The 20,867-nt window shown below is 41.9% G+C and overlaps 1 protein-coding gene across 3 annotated transcripts in view; it reads left to right on the top strand.

Moving 5' to 3' along the window:
* CDCA7L (cell division cycle associated 7 like) overlaps positions 1-20,867 on the top strand; it is a 44,335-nt gene that overhangs the window by 19,068 nt on the left and 4,400 nt on the right. Inside the window, exons 2-6 of one of the 3 annotated variants that reach the window (XM_017871553.1) lie at positions 10,004-10,144; positions 15,131-15,268; positions 18,291-18,668; positions 20,125-20,196; positions 20,308-20,478. In XM_017871553.1, the coding sequence (XP_017727042.1) occupies positions 10,004-10,144; positions 15,131-15,268; positions 18,291-18,668; positions 20,125-20,196; positions 20,308-20,478 (900 nt within the window). The remainder of the gene's footprint in view (positions 1-10,003; positions 10,145-15,130; positions 15,269-18,290; positions 18,669-20,124; positions 20,197-20,307; positions 20,479-20,867) is intronic. The other 2 variants (XM_017871555.1, XM_017871556.1) reach the window with 2 other exon arrangements.

Below are 20,867 nucleotides of genomic sequence, written 5' to 3'. Positions count from 1 at the left end.
TATTATTATTATTATTATTATTATTCCTCTGTCACCAGGCTAAAGTGCAGTGCCTTGATCACAGTTCACTGCTGCCTCCAACTCCCGAGCTCAAGAGCTCCTTTTGCCTCAGCCTCCCAAGTAGTGGGGACTACAGGCATGTGCGCCATCATGCCCAGCTAATTTTTAATTTTCTTTTTTTTTTTTTTTTTTTTTTTTTTTTTTTTTTTAGAGATGAGGTCTTGCTACATTGCCCAGGCTGGTTTAGAACTGAGCTTAAGTGTTCCTCCTGCCTCAGCCTCCCAAAACGCTTGGATTACAGGCATGAGCCACTGTATCCAGCCAGTATTGCCTATTTTTGATTTGCAGTTCCTTAATGACCGCTGATGTGTGTATTTTTATGTACTTGTTTGTCATGTGTATGTCTTCCTTGGAGAAAGGTCTATTCCAATTCTTCACCTATTTTTTGATTGGTTGTTTGCCTTTTTCTTGAGTTGTAAGAAATCTTTATATATTCTAGATGGTAGATCCTTATTGATACATGATTTGTAGCTATTCCTCCCATTCTGTAGATTTTCTTTTCACTTTCTTGCTGTCCTTTGATGCACAACAGTTTTTAATTTTGATGAAGTCCAATTTATTATTTTCCTCGAATTGTTACTTGTGCTCTTGGTGTTAACATGAGTTTTTATTTTTTTTATTTTTTTAAGTGCTGAATACTAATTAACATATAGTTACAGAAAAACAGATCGTTTTCCTATGTAGATGCTTGGAAATGTTTTTATGTAAGGACATTAACAAGCTACATGCCTTTGAGTAAGTCCAACTGTGGTTGCCCTAATTTTATTTTATATTTCTTATAGAGATAGGGTCTTGCTTTGTTGCCCAGGCTGAAGTTGAACTGGACTCAAGCTATCCTGTCTAGGCCATCTAAGTAGCTGGGACTACAGGTGTGTGCCTCTGTGCCTGGCTGTCACTCCGTTATATGAAGAGAGACGCACAAACTGATGGATGAGATCCCATCACAATCTGATGATCTTTCTTTTTTGTTTAATTGTTTGAGATAGGGTCTTCCTCTGTTACAGTGGCAGATCATAGCTAACTGCAGCCTTGAACTCCTGGGCTCAATCAATCCTCCCTCCTCAGTCTCCCACGTAGCTGGGACTACAGGCACATGCCACTATGCCTGGCTAATTTTTTATGTTTTGTAGAGCTGGGGTCTTACTGTGTTGCCCAGGCTAGTCTTGAACTCCTGGGCTCAAATGATCCTCCTGCCTTGGTCTCCCACTGCACTGGGATTGCAGGCGTGAGCCACCTCACACTTGGCCTGATAATCCTTGATTTTATGATTCTCTTAACTGCTAATAGTAATTCACATACTCCTTCACCCTGAGTTTAGCCACATTTTCCTGGCAGTCTTGAAATTGCACTGTATATAATTTTTAAAAAATTAACTGCCCTATTTGAGATGTATATGATGATCCTTAGTTTCTGAAGCCTTGGGTTCAGTGTCCTCATACCAGTTCTGTATAGGAGTGTTTGTCTCCTCACACCTTCCTCATCATTGAGCATGCACTTAAAAACGGAACCAAAATGTTGCTAAATTGCTAGATGAAAAGAATACTTGTTTAACTTAACATTCTTTTCATTACTAGGTAGGTTGAGGACTTTTCAAGTGTTTTTAGCCTCTTTTGTTTTCTCTATTCAGTGAGTTTTCTTTGTTTTGCCATTTTGTCTGTGTGGCCTTGGTGTATATTTCATCTCGTATGAGGTTTTTAGCAGTTTTAATAATTTATCATATTTTTGTCAGATCTTTGCCCTACGTTTTTTTGTTTTTGTTTCTGAGTTTTCTTCTTTTAAGTAAGAAGCTTTAAATTGTTACATGGTCAGTGATATACTTTTCCATTTTGGTCTCCTTTACGTGGATGGTGAAAGTCCTCCCCATTCAGAAATCAGATACATGTATGTGTTAATTTAATTCTCTTTTGTGCTCATTGACCATTTAACTCGTCGACCATCTGATTTATTTGTTTTCTTTTTATTGAGTTTTGAGCGTTCTTTATATTTTCTGGGTGCAAATCAGCGATAGCATTTTCAGATATTTTCTTCCAGTTTGGGACTTTCCTTTTCATTCTCTTAACGGTGTTTTCTGAAGAGCAGAAGTTCTTAATTTTGATTGTTTAATTTACACATTTTAAAGATCTGTATTGTGCTTCTGGTGTTGTATCTTAAGAATTCTTTGCCTAAGTTAAGGTCACAAAGATTTTCTCCTCTTCTAAAAGTTTTACAATTTTACATTCAAGTTTGTGATCCATTTTGAGTTAGTTCTTGTGATTGGTACATGGTATGTACTTTTCTTATGGGCCAACCAATTTAATTGTAAAAGATTTAAAGAAATGATTTTACATAAGAAAATAACAGAGTTCTCACCCTTCGTGGTGTATTAAAGAGGAAGGAATGCTCTCCTCTGTGTAGAAGATCTCTTCATAGATGCAAGATAGTACACCCTGCAAATTCTGCTGTCATTGCTATCAAAATTGCTTTCAAAACACTTAATAACGAAAATGCAGAAGTGTGCATAAATATCTTTTGTCTGCTTTGTAAATCTTAAAATGGAGCTTGTTTCTAGGTGAAATGTACATTGAATATTCTTGGAGTATATAAAATCAGCCCTTGTATCAGTTGGTCTAAAAGTGAATCTTATTTTCTTTCTCTTCAAAACTAATACTGATAAATGTGTTCCTTCTGGGTAGGAGGTTGTATTTTTTTAATCCAGGAAGGATGAATTTAGATATCATTGAGATATGGAAAAGCTTTAATTTAAAAATTATTATATTTAATTTCACTGTATAAAGTTTTAAATTAATATTTCATATTAAAGTATTTTCAAAGGTAAATACTTGATTGAAAACCAACTGACAGTTTGACCATCTTTTTATAGCTTATTAGTTTTTTAAATTGAATTTTAATGGAGACTCAGGCTGACAAAAGTCTAAATGATACGGAGACCTGCTTTGTATGCCTGAAAGGCACCTACTCAAAGAGAAGCCAGCAACAACTCAGCAGGGTTTATTTTTATTAGTATAGCTTAGCTGGGATAGAGCAAAGCTGGATTTCAGCCAAGTGTGGTTCTGCAAACAGCTCTGTCCTCCGGACTATCAGTTATCTTCTGGGCTTACAGGCTCAGATACCTGGTTGGTCAGACACTAAAGCTGAAGCCTTGGCACCTATGATAATGTATCTGAACCTTCCTTAGGTGAGAGAGTTGGGTTCTCAAGCCACATGCCCCTGAAGTGATGGTAGCATTAAAACTAGGCTAAAGTCTGGACTTGTTCTGTCGGTTTGGAAGATTTCATTCACTTAAGGAAGGAAAAATTCCCCTCCATCTGGGTTTTTCTTTCTCTCTCTTTTAGAGACAGGGTCTCGCTGACACCCTGACTGCAGTGTAGTGGTACGATCATGGCTTGGCTGCATGCAGCCTCTCACTCGTGGGCCCAACCGATCTTCCCATTTTAGCTTCATGAGTAGCTGGGACTACAGGCACACGCCGCCACAACCCAGCTAATGTTTGTATCTTTTTTGGCAGAGGCGGGGTCTCACCATGTTGCCTAGGCTGGTCTCAAACCCCTGGGCTCAAGTGATCTTCCTGCCTCGGCCTCCCAGAGTGCTGGGATTACAGTATGAACCACCATGCCTGGCTTAAATTGTCTTTCTTAATTTGCCTTTTTTTGTTTTACTCTTTTTAAATTGTGCTAAGATACATATAGAATCTACCATCTTAGCCATTTTAAAATGTATGGTTCAGTAGTGTTAAGCATATTTAAATTCCAGAACTCTTTTCATCTTGGAAACCTGAAACTCTGTATCCATTAAACAGTATCTCCACGTTTCTCCCTCCCCTCAGCATCTGGCAACCACCATTCTGCTTTCTGTCTCCAGGAATTCAACCACTCTAGGTACCTGTTGTAAGTAGAATCATACAGTTCTTGGTTTTATGGAGACTGGCTTATTATTTAGCATAATGTCTTCAAGGTTCATGCATGTGGTGGCGTGTGTCATAATTTCCTTCCTTTTTAATGCTGAATAATATTCAATTATACGTATGTTTCACGTTTTGTTTATCCATTTATCCATCGATGGATACTTGGATTGCTTCCACCTTTTGGCTCTTGTGAATAATGCTGCCATGAACAAGGGAAAGGATATAACGTTTTTCTTAATCTTCTGAACACTTTGATGCCCTCTACTATTACTACTAAGCACTAGTAGATATATTAATACTGTTGGTAATATTTGGAATTCTGGCATTTGCAGTTTCCTTGGTGTTCCACGAAGCCCTATGAGTTCCACTAAGCCCTGTGAGTTCCACTGTGCGTGTTCCCTGAACAAGTTTGAGATCCAGTCTGTAGATGGGAAGTTTCTTACCAGCACTCAGATTCCCAAATTCTCTGGGAATGTTGGAGGTCAGGCACACTAGACCCCTGTTCCTGCAGGGCAGTGATCAGCTGGAGTGGAGGAGTGGCCTCCTTTCCTGGATATATGTGTTCAACCCACCAGTCAGCACCATCCCATATTGTCCTAACAAGCTGACCTACTGCCCTGTTGCCCACCTGCTTGGCCCCAAAGCCTGTTGAGTTTGCATAATCTATTTCAGAGAAAAGCTCTCAGGTAATCTGTATGGCTTATAAGGGAAACCTGCAGTCCTTTCTGAACGGGGAGCTGTGAATATGACTGCTTTGTAGATAGATGTCCTAGGATTCTGGGGAAAATTCTTAATTCCCCTCATGTAGGAATGTCACAGAGTGTACCTTTTTGACTTAGTATTTTCCTAGTAAAATACACCTTTCTTAAGAAAATGACCACAAAGTCAGATGCATGTAAATGCTTTCAGCCAGGGTTTATTGTTCATCTGCTTTAGGCTGGGCCCTATGTTAGGTGCCCGGGGATTCCATTCTAGTACCTGTGTTCTTAGGGAGTTGAATCCTGGTCCCCCACATGACTTTTGATGATACTCACGCTGTTCATTCCAATAAAGACAGAGTAGACAAACTGAAACTGTGTGTGAAAGTTAGGAATAGCATAAAGTTGTCGATTTTTAAAAAGTATTATAAATAATGAAATGGTCTTTTCACTTTCAGATGAGAATTTTCCTTTTTTTGGTTCACTAGACTGTAGTTATCCTAATTTTGTAGAAGTTCAACTAAAGTAAATATCCAGTAATTGAGAAGTTTTGTATTTTTGTTGTTTTACTTGCTGTAGTTTTCTTTTTGGTGAGTCTTACCATTGGCATTATTGTAATAGAATGGAACACAAACTTTGAAGAAAAAAAAAGTCTGTTGCATTTTGTCTAGACTGTGCAGCTACCCAGTGGATCACTGCTGAATGGAACAGGAAAGTGACAGATCCTTGGGCCTAATGTATTGCTATGTTGTGGAACTGGTCGTTCATTAGAAGAGGTCCCTGTGTATCCTTTCTATCAGGTCCTTCTCAAATAAATCTTGCTGCCTTTGTTGCATCTGTTAAACGAATCCGTTTGTTGCATTGAGGACACTTTAATATTTTACAGTTTTTTTTTTTTTTTTTTTTTTTTTTTTTTGCCAAATCCTGAAGCTTGTGACTATCTGAAACTCTTTTAATATGCTTTGAAGGATCAGAGCCCTGCATACCCCAGGAATGCACACTGTTTTTTTGAAAGTGTGCTCTTTCCTTTTGTTCCTAATCAGTAATTACAGCCCCTTAATGGTACCTCTGGAGCAGATGCAGAAGTCAAAGATGCAGAAGGAGGAATTAGCTAGGCGGACACAGGTTCGCAGCAGGGGTGGGGCTAAACACAGTATCACAGGGATTAATGCAGTTGCCGCTGGAAGCAGTTTATTCCTATCACCAACACTCTCCATTCCTTATATGTATTTCCATTACATCCATAAATGGGGTGCTTCTCCTCCTTTAAACCATTTATGTTCAAAGAAGCTTCTGGGCCAGCAGGGCTTTTTCGTTTTTGTTGAATGGTGAGAAGTTCAAAAGAAAAAGACTGAAGTTGACACACTGTCCCTCTCAGTGCCTCTGCAGGGACTGAACTTAGTGGTTATTATGTAACTACAGCACAGGCACACTTTCATAAGTATTGTCTGTGTTTCTCTAGTCTGAGTGTTTTCCTTGTGTATTAGTTCTGAGTTCTGAGTGCTAAACAACAACAAAAGGTGTCTTTGAAAAGATAAGGTGGCAAACATTGTTTAACATACTGCCTAGAGAAAAGTTTTAATATTTTCCCCAAGAACGATGTCAGAGTTAGGCTTTGCTAGTGCTGCCCTACATGTGGCTGGTAAAAAAATTGTTAGTGGAACTCTACTTCTGTGTTATTCTTGTGTGTCCCTTGCAGTGATTTTATTAGGTGGTGGGAAAGTGTTTGTATTAACCCTTCAGCATCACTGAACTTGGGGTATCCCGTTTCTGTATTTATGTTATACTTCCTTTGATTGAACCATTATTTTCTAATTGTTTTTAATCAAGAAGCATTAAAATAATGATGAAAGTAAATAGATTAAGGATTACCAATTTCTTAAATGGAATCTGACTAAATGTAAAATTAAGTCAACACACCCACACAGAATTCCAAGAAACTAAGTAGCTTTTGAATACACAGCTCTGTGTATGCTAGCACAGTGGTCAAAGTGTGAGATGGAGGACCCTGAGACCCTTTCACGGGTCCATGAGGGCAAATGTAATGTCATAATAATACTAAGATGTTATTTGCTCTTTTTGCTGTGTTGATATTTGTACTGATAGTGCAAAAGCCGAAGTGAGAAAACTGCTGACCTTTAGCATGAATCCAGGTGGTAGCAGCAAACTACATTAGTAGTCATTGCATTATTCACCTCCATGTACTCAATTTACAAAGAAAATGTCAATTTCATATAAGAATGTTCTGATGAAACAGTAAAAATTATTAAATCTCAACTGTTAAGGACATCTCTTTAATATACTGCATGATGAAATGGGAAGTACATGTAAAACATTTCTGCATAACCATACTTTGTGCAGTGATCATCTGGTTAGCTGAAGGAAAAGATCCTGTGTATAGTGAGACTATGTTCCAGGCTAGAAAGAACCGCAAAGAAATCTTGAACTGCACTGTTTGTTGTTGGTATATATCGGTGGTGTCAGTTTGGCACTATTTGGTATTTATTGTAGATGGAGCACCACATGGATAAGTATATTAAAAATTTTGGGGATCGAGGGTTTTCCTTGTGGTGGAACGGCGATGCTAATGTGAGATGAGGGAGCAGAGGAAGAAGCCTCTGTGTTGGATTTGAATTCAAGGTGTCAGCATGAACTTGTGATTTACCTATTTAAGATATCCTTCCGCTGTCCAAAGAGCTTACAAGCAATGATATTTCATTAACCAAGATACACCGTGTTCTCCGATCTTGGTTTTTAAATGCCATTTCCCAGTGAAAGGTTTCAGGGCTCCTTGGAGAAATGGCTGATTTGAGGTCTGGGACAGGAAACATACAAGGTTAGCTTGCCATGTTCGTTGCGTCAGAAAGCAAGGAGGTGTTGACAGACCCCTAGTGCCATGTCAGAAGGACAGAGGATGACTTAAAGGAGCTCCCAATGGCCAAATTTGGGACAGTCAGAAAGAATTATGAGAGTATGGATTATAACACATTGAATAATACTTTTAAAAAGTCCATGGATGTGCATGGTAGAAGAAAAGGGGGAGAGTGAGAGAAACACTATGTTATACAAGAATGCCAGCTACTTTATGAAGGAGAGAGAAAATCTGAAAATTTCTCTTTTGCAGTTCCTAATGTAATAATTGATTCAGGGGTGCACTGACTCATGCCTGTAATCCCAGCACTTTGGGAGGCTGAGGTGAGAGGATCACTTGAGGCAAGAAATTTGAGACCAGCCTGGGTGACATAGACCCTGTCTTTATTAAAATAAAAAATAATTTAAAAAAAAAGCACTGTCAATGATTGCTGAAACTATTGAGCGAGATGTTATCAGGGAAGATATTCACAGAATCTCAAGTATCACTCTGCATATTCCTTATTAGCGACAAAGAAGAAAAGGTGTTTGTTGTTGTTGTTGTTTTTAAAGCAAAGAACGAATCAGGCCGATTCCACCATAACTTATTGACCAAACAGCAACACCACTAAAAAAGAGACAGCCAGACCTTACGTGCTTTCCAAAGGAAGAGCACAGCACTTCCTACAAAGTAGTCAAAGCCTGGCAAAAGCAAGCAAACTAGAAGTGAGCCTCCAGATTCAACTCCCAAATTATAAATCCAGATGAGTCTGTTAGATGCCACCTTGGGGCTGCAAAAAAATAAAACTTCAGACTTGGACAAAGTCCACAGTCAAATGACCCAGTTTCTTCAAAAATAAACTGCAAGAGGAAAAAAGATAAAGGAGTGATGAGAAGGGATTTAAGAGCCATGTTGATCAGTGTGTGAACCTTATTTGGATCACGATGCAGATAAACTAAGTTTTTAAAAAATGAGGCAGAAGAACTGTGAATACAGACTGCACATTTGATGATGATACAGAGTGACATGATACTATGTCTACAGTTGCTTCACAATAATTTGGAAGAAGGGGAGTTGGGTCGGGATATGGGGGAAGCAGTTAGCCTTGGGCAGATAGCTACTGGGAGGATCAATGTGTGCTCATTAAAATATCTTCCTGTCTACTTTTGAAATACCTTTGCAAGTTTTATAATTAAAATTAAAATAGTGGGATAACTTGACATTTTGTGCCCCCTTATGCAATGCATTGACGAGTACATGTCACCTATGTAGAATGGTGCCAAAAATACATAACCTGAATCTAATCATGAGGAAACACTCAGATAGGCTCAGAATACAAGACAAGGCAGTTGTCATGGTCTATCTAAAAAAAAGTCAGTGTTGTGAAAAGCAACAAAAACCACAAAATCAAATAGAATGCAAAAACCTCCAAAACGTTATAAAAGACATTTTGGGAACAATTGCAGGTATTAAAATATAGAATTATAGTAAATCGTACTATTAATGTTAATTACTTTCAGTATAATTATGGTTTTGTGGTTCTATGGGAGAATGTCCTTATCCGTGGGAGATATATGCTGAATTATATTAGGGCCAATCAATACAATGTCTGCAAATTACTTTAATGTGGGTATATATGGATTAGGTTGGCTCATATTAAATTGCTGTTTTCCTAAGTTAAAAACAGCCAAATATCGGCAAATGCCCATGGTTCAACCTCATATTTGTTGAAACAGAGAAAGAAAGCAAATGCAGTGACAAATAATGGGTCTAGATAAAGAATCGACAGGTGTTTGTACTATTTGTTCACCTTTCTGTGTCTTTGAACTTTCTTTAAAACAAAGAATTGGGAGAAAATAGTCACCTTACAAAAATGAACTCCAGCAGATACATATTTGTGGATTAAGTGTGCTGACACTCTTCCCTCTGGGATCAGTTATCCCCTAATAGTATTTGCATTCTGTTAGAATTAATCCCCAACTACTTAAGTTGACTTACAATATAGAAAAGAAGGAAAACTACTTATTTCATTGTATGAACTTTCTACTTTCTGAATCAGCCTATGACAAGAGAAAATAAATAGTGTAGCTGAACACTAAGAAAAGAACTTAATAATATTTTATGGCATCTTTTTTATGTGGATGACATTTAAAGATGCATCCACTGTAGGAGAAAAAAGAGATCATTGGTTCTCAGAAACAATTTTCTTTTTTGTCAAGAGATCAAAAATGTCTTCTCTCTGGCCTGGTTTTAACATTCTCTGTAAAATAGGGTATATCTAGAATTTTAAGTTTTATCTCCCCCACCCACCCCACACCTTATTTTGCCATGAGTTCTTAGCTGAAGCGTGTTTTGCTCAGGGTTACTGGGGACTTTTGGGCAACCGTGGCAGTTGGATGAAGTGATGAGATCTCTTACTCCCCTCCAGAAAATGCCCCCAAGTGATTAGCAAGAGCCCCTGGTGTAATCCTGCCTCTTTTGAATCCAAAACAGATCCCTAAAGAAGTGGCTGACATCTTTAACGCCCCCAGTGATGATGAAGAGTTTGTCGGCTTCCGGGATGATGTTCCCATGGAAACCGTCTCGTCAGAGGAGAGCTGCGATAGTTTTGACTCACTGGAATCAGGGAAACAGGTACGGATGATTCCTTCCAAGTAGGTGTGTTCATCTAGAGGCCTGAATCTTGGTTTGGATGTTCTTTTATTTGAACATGGTGTGAGATTGGTGATATCAGTTCATTGTGTAGCATTTTATTTTAGAAACACTATGTCTTCCTGTTTTAAAAAACTGGTGAGAGAACCTAGTTCACTTTGCTGTGTTAATCCTTCCCTGTACCATAATTCTTTTTTTTTTTTTAAATGGACTTCACGTGATCAAGTGCATGTTCTTGGCTGCCTTGGGGCTGTAACCTGCGGCGAGGCTGTGTTCAGTCTTCCCACAGAGACGAGGCTGCGGCGAGGCATGAGGGATCGTGTGGTTATGAGGAGACAATTGCACCTCTGTGGTCCTGTGGTGCAATTCTGTTGGCATGTCACTCTTGGGATTGCTGGGGGGAGCCTTATTCTTGCGTTAATTACTTTGATCTCTAGCACACACAAGTTAGTGTTCTCTGAGAGGTAGATTCCTGGAGGGTCACATTGTGTCCTGTAGTAGAATGGCCAATCAAATCTCTACCCTTCAGTGGCGTTTTCTTCTGAGTTCATTGCAGCACTCAGAATTCCTCTTTCTCCCTTGACTACGGCCTCTCCAAAACAGCAGCAAATTAAATCCACCTTGCCTCCACTGGGCAAGTACAGGAAGGGGAGCAGTTAATTATATGTAAGTGAAGTGCCTCCTTAATTATGCGGGCCGCTGTAAGTTCTGGCCTGGGTGGGAGCTGTGCTTTCTTTTTCTAAGATTGCTGGGGGCTCCCTGGTCTCTGCTGTCCTCATCTCATTTGGCATCTCCACAGCAGTTGACCCCACCAGCCACCTCCTCCTAGTCCCCTGAGTTTCTTCCTCTCTGTTGCACCTTTTTCTCTATTATTATTTTCTTTCTTTCCAAGATGGAGTATCACTTTGTCGCTCAGGCTTGAGTGCAGTGGCGTGATCTCAGCTCACTGCAACTTCCACCTCCCGGGTTCAAGCAATTCTCCCAGCCTCAGCCTCCTGAGTAGCTGGGATTACAGGCTCCTGCCACCATGCCTGGCTTATTTTTTTTTTTTTTTTTTTTTTTAGTAGAGAAGGGGTTTTGCCATGTTGACCAGGCTGGTCTCGAGCTCCCAACCTCAGGTGATCTGCCCGCCTCGGCCTCCCAAAGTGCTGGAATTACAGGCGAGAGCCACCGCACCCGGCCTGCTCTTTGTTACTGTCGCTTGTTGTCCCTGTCCCTGTTCCTAAATGCGGATGTTCTCTAAGGTTTTGTCTTCAAACTTCTCAGTGAACTTGTCTGTTGTCCTGCTTTGACCTGTTACTGTATTGTTTTGTGGAGCTTGTCTTCTCTCTGCAGCCCCAGGTGGTTTCTGACTACCAGTTGGACTGGTCCTGGTTGCTAAGGGAGATCTGAAGCTCACTTCTCCTTCCCTTGGTTGTCTTTCTGGCTTCCCCCTTTCCCCATCTGGTTCTCCATCTTTTGTTGTTCTTGGCCTTCCTTCCCCTCTTCCATCTCCTTGACTCCCATCCAGGAGTTGATGAAACTTCTGCTATGTTCCTGGTGTCCATCATTCCCTTCCCTCTGCAGCTGCCGTAGCCCTCGTAGCTCTTACCTGAATGCTCATCCCTTCCTACTAGGATCTGTTACAGGATTGAGCTGTGGTCAGCTCCTCCCTTACTCAGCCCTCCATCTGAGCACAGTCAGGCAGTGGGGAGAGCAGAGCCTGTTGGATCCACCTTGAGGAGCATTTGAGCAGGGCAGAACACGTCTAAAGGGCCAAGCACAGAGCCTGGCAGGCCCCGGGCATTAAGAAAGAACAGCTGCTTCTGCTGCTATGATGACTACTTTTGTAGTCAGGCATGTTCTCCCCGGGGAGGACAGTGTGCCAACTGCTTTTCATACAAATATTGCATTTAATCCACAGAACTCCCTGGGAAGCTGCAGGTGCTGTTACTATCCCCATTTTGCAAGTGATGAAACTGAAGTTCAGGAAGGTGTAATGGCTTGCCCAAGGCCCCACATCTGGGAAGTCCCAAGCTGGGATGTTCCAAATCCAGGGCCACCACTTCTCAGCCTCTTACCCCCGGGTCTCTTTTCTACCTGCTATGCTGCAGGACGCAGGAACTGAATTGACATGCTCATTATCCACTGTTCTGCCCTTTCTGCCCACTGGTCCATGCTGTTCTTCCTGCCTATCTGTGCTGTCACCATTTTTCTAGCCTCTACTGTGGCTCACATCCAGTTATGCTACTTCTTGCATGAAGTCTTACTGGATTTTCTTTCCCTCCATGTGCCATATTGCTTGTGTATCCCTTAGAGCACTGACCCTCACCAGGGTTATTCGTGGACCTATCTGCCTCCCTGTTAGATTGTAAACTCCTTGAAGAAGGGGGGATCTCATACTTGAATGGTGCTTTGTAGCTTCCCTGGCTCTGACTTTTCGTCCCCATGTATTGTTCCTTTCCTCTCATTTCAGGCATCCAGCACCCCACGTGACTGTATACAGTGAGCACGGGGGTTGTTTGCTGGGTGCAGTTGAAATGGGGTGTTTGGCTGGCTGTCTGGGTCAACAGGCTGTTGCTCTCTAGTGTGTTTCTTCATGTCACATGGACTTCAAAATAAGTTTATCCACCTATGTTAGCTTCTCCTCTGATGTGTTACTTGCTTATTGTCCTGATCATGGTAGATGACCACGGCCCATAGCATAGTGCCCAGTATTGATTTTGAAGGAGAATGAACCAGTGCCAGAGAGCAATTAGCAGCGCAAGGGTTTCTAACTCAGAAAGCAGTGGAGAGCAATATGGAGTGGAGGTTGGCATCATACAGACCCACATGAAAAACAGTGTTTACACACTTTGGAGTAAGGAGACTAAAGCATAGGCCTCAGTTCAGGACAACGGTAAGTTGTTTTTCTCTATCAGGACTGACCATCAAAGATGGTGATTTCTCCCAGGATGCCCATTGCCCTGTGAGGCTAGCACACAAGATCAAAATAGCCAGAAAAACTGGAAGATGGGAACTCACTGCTTCAAGGCTTGCCCTGTTCTCTTCAGGCCCTAGGCAGGGCCTTTAGGTAGTTGATGAAATTTACACACAGAAATGCTGCTCTAAATTAGCCTGCAGGGGCTGGCCCAAGGCTCTGTGAGCCAGATGTTTCTTGTACTGAGAGGCCTCAGGTGCATGGTGGGTTTCCTTAGCAGCAGCTGTGTACCATTCTTCCTTAATAATCAAGCCCTGGCTGCTTTTCTACCCTGACCCCACACACTCACGATCCATTTTAACCAATAGAGAGAAGCTGTGTGAACTTGCACACAGTATGTGTATGCTAACTCTGGTCTCCCTTAAACACGATTTGAATTTCACTTTAAAGAGACTTCCCTTTTGTGTGTACAATTTTTTTTTTCAAGCAGCTGCACTACAGCTATCAACAAAGGAACAAAGTAATTTAGCTCTGAGCAAACTCACTCCAATTACCCATAATAATTCATAGGAGACATTTTTAAGCTTACAGAATGCTAGATGTAGGCATTTCTTTGTGAGCCCCTGTAAGTTTTTCCACTTGTCTGTTTTATCTGTTTTTCCCCAGAGATATATGAGCCCAAAGAAGTATATAATTAAAATCGGGGAAAGGCAGGGGGTTAGATACAGATTCTCAGCCAAGTGTGGTGTTACAAGGGGTCATTGCTTTATCAGAGATGGAGGGAAGAGACGTCAGAGGAAACTGGGGACAGACTCGAACACTGATGAGGCGTGGCGGGCTTACAGGAGGCTGGTCTCATGGGTCTCCCTTTGGCCTGCAGTTTGTTATTTCCTCTTTCTTTCAAGCATACTTTTAAGAGAGCTGGGTTTCCTTCTTTGCCCTATTTCAAAAGCAAGAAAAAGTATTAGAAAATGCCTTTTCTTAAAGAGTCACATTGCATCTTTCCTTCTGCTCACTTGGCCACCTAACCATGGTTGTTCACCTCTCACCTCCTGCAGGAGAGAAATTCGTGGGGGTGACCTTGGGTGAGCTTTCCATCAGGGTGCCGTGGTATCTGCTCATGGAGCAAGTCTAGGCTCTCTGGTGTTGGGCAGTGGGGGCTGGGAGAGGCCCCGGCCTTTTCTAAAGAGAAACTCGCGGTTGGTGAACGGGAGCCATGCTCACCCACTTGGAGGAGACTCCGGCTTTGAAAGGCTGTTGGAAAGGAAAGCCAGCATGTGGGAGGGAGCCAGGTTTTCTCCTCATGTCTTCTTTCCATGTGTTTTGGTTCTGTGTGAAAGCAGACGTGTCTGGTTGCCAGCTTTGGCAGGAGAAGCTGAATTCCATGAGCACTTACCAGTCACATTAGAAGCTGATTGAGACTACACCCAATTTTTAAAAATTGTCTGATTTGCAGGTCTGAATTTTGTAAGCTTTAGAAAATGTGTATATATATAATTTATATATGTATGTGGGTTTTTTTGAGAGAGGGTCTCGCTCTGTCACCCAGGCTGGAGTGACAGGGGTGTAATCTCGGCTGCAACCCAGGCTGGAGTGCAGTGGAGTGCAGCTCACTGCTGCCTCGACCTCCCAGGGTTGGGTGATCCTCCCACCTTTGCCTCCCAAGTAACTAGGACTACAGGTACACGCCCAGACCCCAGCTAATTTTTGTAGTTTTTGCAGAGACGAGATCTCACTATGTTGCTCAGACTTGAACTCCTGAGTTCAAGTGATCTGCCTGCCTCGGTCTCCCAAACTGCTGGGATTACAGGGTGAGGCACTGCACCCGGCCAGTGTTGTGTTTATTTTTTTTTTTTTATTGTGGTAAAATACACATAACATGAAATATACCATTTCAGCTGTTTTTGATGTGTACAGTTCAGTGCATTAAGTACGTTCACATTGTTGTCCATCCATTTTCGTCATCTCCATCAGAAACTCTGCACCTGTTCAGTAGCTCCTCATTCTACCCTTCTGTGGTAACCTCTGTTCTACTTTCTGTCTCTGATGTATGTGTGTCTTTAATTTAGCAGGATGTGCGCTTTCATTCCAAATACTTCACAGAAGAGCTAAGAAGAATTTTTATAGAGGACACTGACTCAGAGACTGAGGATTTTGCAGGATTTACGCAGAGTGATCTGAATGGAAAGACTAATCCAGAAGTAATGGTAATAAATTACAACAGGAAGGGATGTGGGTGGTAATGTTTTTAATCCTGTTTCTAAATTAGAGTTGTACTTTCAAGAAGTCACTTCACAAGTGAAAATATTTTACTTTTTCTTACGTATTTCTTATAAGCAATTAACATAACCTAAAAAAATTGCTCCTGGAAGGCTAATCCCTGGTCCACCAGTCCATTATTCTCTTAGAGAAAATCCATTAATTTTCTCCTCATGCCTGTGGGGTCTGGGGATGTGTCCCAGGTGTCCTTTATTGTCCTTCTCAAAGAATTTCTCTCTCGGCCAGGCGCAGTGGTTCATGCCTGTAATCCCAGCACTTTGGGAGGCCGAGCTGACCAATATGGTGAAACCCCGTCTCTACTCAAAATACAAAAATTAGCCAGGCGTGGTGGTGGGCACCTGTAATTCAAGCTACTCGGGAGGCTGAGGCAGGAGGATTACTTGAACCCGGGAGGCGGAGCTTGCAGTGAGCTGAGATCTGGCCACCGCACTCCAGCCTGGGTGACAGAGCGAGACTCCATCTCAAAAAAAAACAACCAAAAAACAGAAAACATTATCTCAAGACTTTCTTAAACCTCTTTTATCTAAAAGTTTATCTTAGAGTGACAACTTCCTTGAGATACTTTCTTACTGTGTGTGAAGTGACAGTTTTTGGTTTGAAGTTAATTTGGCAAAAATTTGGCTGTGGTACAAGCTTGGTGGATTTGGATTTGTCATGCTTTTTAGTGTTAAAGATGACCCAGGCCTGCCTGGATTCTGGAGGGAAGTCTACTCTCAGCACTTCCTATGAACAGACTTGTTAGTTGATTTGCACACAACACAGTTAGGCTGGTTTACTGCCCACTCGTGTTTGAATCTGAAGGTAACTTTAAGGCACAGCCTTCAGATTTAAGTGCAGAAATGTTTTCTGCTAAAAATAGCATACATTTATGCAAAAAATAAACATGCTTAGTATGAAGATGGAACGTAGAATTTAAGCCTCTTCACAGTCAGAAGCTGCTAAGGACTAAGTTTTGGCAGAGACTCTGTAGAGGTTAAATAAGCTGTGACTCCTAGGCCTGCCTTATCCTTCACTTGTCCTAGGAGAGAATGTAGAGCATAAAAGCCTGCATGGTAGGCTGCTTTGTTTGATGGTGATTTTTTGCTATGAGTAGCAACATAGAGCTGTGCCAGCCTGGAGGCCCCAGGTCTCCTTTGGCTTTCTTTGCAGAAGCTGTTTGTGTGGCAGTTCATCAGTTCTGGCCAGCAAGTCCCCAGTTTCTTGCCAGCACGATATTAAAATCCTTCTAAAACCCTAATGGGCATCATTTGTTAGCGACGTACTTATTTTCTGCTCTTTAGTGAAGTGATGTCTGGTTATTTGAAGCATTTGTGTTTCTAGTGAGAGAAAGTGAATTACCCGGGGAGCCTTCCCTCCCACCTGGCCCCAAGTCTGTGGACTGTGATGTGTTACGTAGATGATACAGCTTACAGTTCAGCACAGGCCCCTGCAAATTTTATTTTAGAATCCAGTGAGAAGAAAAGCATTGTTGCCTCCCAGCCCAGCCCCCTGCCCACCCCTGTGGGAACTGGCGAGCCTATCTTTCTTGATAATGGGATATTGCTGTAACCTTGGTTTCCAGGGGCCTGCTGGCCGGATGCGAAAGAGCCACATCCACGTGCTAGACCTGTGCTCTTCTCCCGGGTCTGATTCTGGGCTGCTGTGGACCATTTGTTCTTTCCTTCCTTCAGGCCTCTGTAGTGAGCCATTCTACATCTAGTAAAGAGAGGCCTGTAGATGATGAGGATGGTAGATAAATGGATCAAAACTAAAGCTCTTCCCTGACAGTGTCCCCTAAAATTGGGTTCCTTTGCCGTACACCATTTTGAATTCTGAAGCTGTTAATATGGAAAGTTCAGGGTATTAAAAAAAATAGATAAATCAGTGCCGTATAGTCTTATTTCTCACTTGGCTTGGTGTGGATATACCAGGGTTGGCAGTTATCTGCATTTTTTTTCTCCCTCTGTCTTATTTCTAACTTTAGTCCAACAAGAATTTGAGGTTGGTGGTGGTCACTGGGGAAGAAGTAGAGTCCCTGAACTGATCCTGGGCCCATATTGGTGCCATTCCATGCTCTTGGTAGATTTTCAGAATTCCCAGATAATGGTTCCCAAAGTTTTCTAACTTGTGGTCATGGAAGGATGCCCAGAAGATGTCCTGGATCTCACATACTTAAGCCTGTCTCTGTACCACTGCTAAGAGTCCCGTCACATCTAAGCCATCACCTAGGTGATGTAACCCTGTTACTGCCTTCCATATTTACTGTGTTCTCACTTGTAAAACGGAGCAATGTTTGAATGCTGGAGACCTCTACCATGTGGAATTTGAAAACGTCAGGTGAGGATTTATGGAGTTGACTGAGTGGCGTTTTGCTACAACCTGTCGAGCTTCCTGACCTGGTTTCACCTCATGGCTCTGAGGGTTCTAGGGAAGGGAAAGGTGCCCCTTGACTGAGGACCCAGTGGCAGGTCATCTGGCTGTCCTGAGTCACTGCCCTGAGGTGCAATCAGCTCTCCTGCCCCATTACTCAGGAGTCCGGTTCCTGCTATTTAGAGGAGACCAGTCAGCATTTTCCCCCCATAGCACCCTTTCCTGTCTGAAGACCACGTCTGTCAGACATACCCTTTTTTGTGACTGTCTCTCCTCTTGCTGGTGCTCCTTGGTCGTCCCACGGTGGAGGAGCCCACCCTGTCAGTGTTTCGCTTATAGCCCTCATATTCCCAGTGAAACCCAGTTCTGTCATGGGTGTGACAGTGCACCGTTCGGTGGTAGGTTGCCTGCTCTTTGATTTTATTCATCAACCAATTTCTTGGACATTTAAAAGAAATTCAGAGGGAACTCATAATATGAAGGAGAAGCTTTTCATTTTTCAGTTTTTTCTCCTATGCTGTCAGAGTTGTTTTAAATGCATGTCTTTTTTGTGGGTCTGTAACAGTGTCTTTGTGCATTTTCTTGCTCTTATTTTATTAGGTCGTGGAGTCAGATTTGAGTGATGATGGCAAAGCATCTTTGGTGAGTGAGGAAAAGGAAGATGAAGAAGAAGATAAGGCTACCCCAAGAAGAAGCAGGTCTAGAAGAAGCAGTATTGGTCTTCGAGTAGCCTTTCAGTTCCCCACCAAGAAGCTGGCCAACAAACCAGATAAAAACAGTTCTTCCGAGCAGTTGTTTTCTAGCTCACGCTTACAGAATGAGAAAGAAACAGTTCTTGGAAGAAAGAAAGGCCGTAGACAGGTGGTGCAAAGGGAAGATTCTACCTCTGAGTCTGAGGACGACTCTCGGGATGAGAGCCAGGAGAGTTCGGATGCTCTGCTGAAAAGGACCATGAACATCAAGGAGAACAAAGCCATGGTGAGGCTTCACGGAGGGCGCCCTGGGAGTTGGCATCAGGCTCTGGCAGCAGTTGCTGGGCTCCCAGAACCACTTTGCTCCTATAGTTGCTGCTGTTGCTTTGGGTTCTGTCAGGAAAATGTACTCTGGGTATTGTGTATCCTTTTTCTTTTCCAGAACCCAGAGCAACTATTACATGATCAGCTCTGGTTTGGGAACAGAAAGAGATTCCCCAGGATCATTTTTAGCCCTTACACAGTGCCATCATGCTGCTTACTGTTGACCAAGCTAAGTTCTAAGTATATAGTTGTGTTGGGGATGACAGGGGCTGAACAACTGGCCTGTTCCCAGCAGAGTAAAGCAGGGCAAGTGGGATGTCACCAAGTCCACTGAGGAGCTGCGAGGAGCAGATTGGGCAGGTAGCTTTTCACCATGGAACCACTCTTCTGTGGTGACCGGCCCTGGTTCTGAGACTTCTCAAGGAATGGAAGAGGTCTAGGAATTAAAACAACCTCAATAGTGTTAATTCACTCTAAAATATCTTCATTAGAACAATGAATGGAACAAGGTGAAATCTTTGTTACATATATTTGGTTTTTCTATATGTAATCAATTACTGTTAATCTGATCATTGTAGAGAATCATTGTTTATAGAGTTTTTTTTAATAGTTCTACCACTTATAATCACTGTTAGCATTTTTGTGTTTTTTTAATCTTTTCCTTTTAAAAAAAGAATGATGTAGTGATACTGTATATGCAAGCTTATATGTCTAATATAAATTACTTACAAAATGGAATGCCTACTTTCGGGTTATTTTATCCTAAGAAACATTTTACTTAGCTAAGGGAAATTTTCAGCACTGTATCCATTTGCATCTTTAAAGTAAGAGCTATTTTCTTTATGATTTTTTTGGTGGCACTCATATAATTGTATAAACTAAAATGAATCCTAATTAAATTCTCTGGCATATTAATGCCTATTATTTGGTGTTATTGTTCACTTAGGAATATCTTCATAAATTACTTTGATAATTCATTTAAAGAATCAGATTTTTGGAGCTCTAACCATTGAAATAATCTTAATTGAGCTTTTTCTTTTTTGAACATCCTGAAACTTGAGACTCACATGTGCAAAATGAATTGTCCCAGGGTCACACTGCTTTGGGTTAGCCTCCGGGTCAGGATCGGAACCTCATGCTCCAGGTCTTGATCATTCCAGGACTGTTTTCCTGGTGTTGTGTTGTCCTTATATATAAGGAATGGGCTACTGTTCATTCATATGAATGACGACATCAGCATCTCGGGTCTGGAGATAAAATCTTTACATGTGAGGTTAAAAGTATAACGTTGCGGGTTATGTAAACTATTGAAGTTAGATTTCTTACGATAGCAAAACGGAAGACTTGAGATAGGTGTTGGATGACCTAACCCTGGAGCACTATTTATGTAAGATCCTTTCTTATGTTCTGAACTTCAGCTTGCCCAGTTATTGGCGGAATTGAACTCAATGCCAGATTTCTTCCCAGTACGAACCCCGACCTCAGCTTCTGTAAGTAGAACTCCTTATAATTATACCAATACTGATATATGGTGATCAGCTACCAGATGGCTTTTATTCAAGAGAGTCCCCAGTTGCCTCTGTCTGCACTCTTGATTTCAGAGGAAGAAAACAGTGAGGCGAGCCTTCTCGGAGGGACAGATCACGCGGCGCATGAACCCGACCCGGAGTGCACGGCCTCCAGAGAAGTTTGCTCTAGAGAACTTCACTGTCTCAGCCGCCAAATTTGCAGAAGAGTTTTACAGCTTCCGAAGAAGGAAGACAATCAGTGGGGTATTTTCTGACTAATACGTGAATTCGTTTTTGTCTGAGCTACCGTCTCCAAATGTGAACGCACATCACTGTCACCCCAGGGCTGTTTCCGACCCTGTGGGTCTGCGGCAGCTGAGAACTTGCATTTCTATCTGCTCCCCAGGTGATGCCATTGCTCCCGAGATCATACTTTGAGAAGCAGCCCTGGTCTAAGCTGGAGGTCACAGAGAGAGTCTTTTATCCAAGCCGAGCTGAGAAGCAGCTCATTTGTTAGGGACCCTGCTTTGATCTCTGCTGCAGGCAGTAAAGGCCTGTCCACAGCTCCAGTCAGCTTTGTGGTGTCCACTTCGTGGAAAAGTGCAGTGATTCCTCCTTGCCTTTCTGTTTTAGGCATGAGGCGTTCCAAGCGA

Source organism: Rhinopithecus bieti, unplaced genomic scaffold, assembly GCF_001698545.2.
Source record: "Rhinopithecus bieti isolate Rb0 unplaced genomic scaffold, ASM169854v2 scaffold_5882, whole genome shotgun sequence".
NCBI classification, from domain to species: Eukaryota; Metazoa; Chordata; class Mammalia; order Primates; family Cercopithecidae; genus Rhinopithecus; species Rhinopithecus bieti.
This window is presented reverse-complemented; position numbering and strand designations above follow the sequence as displayed.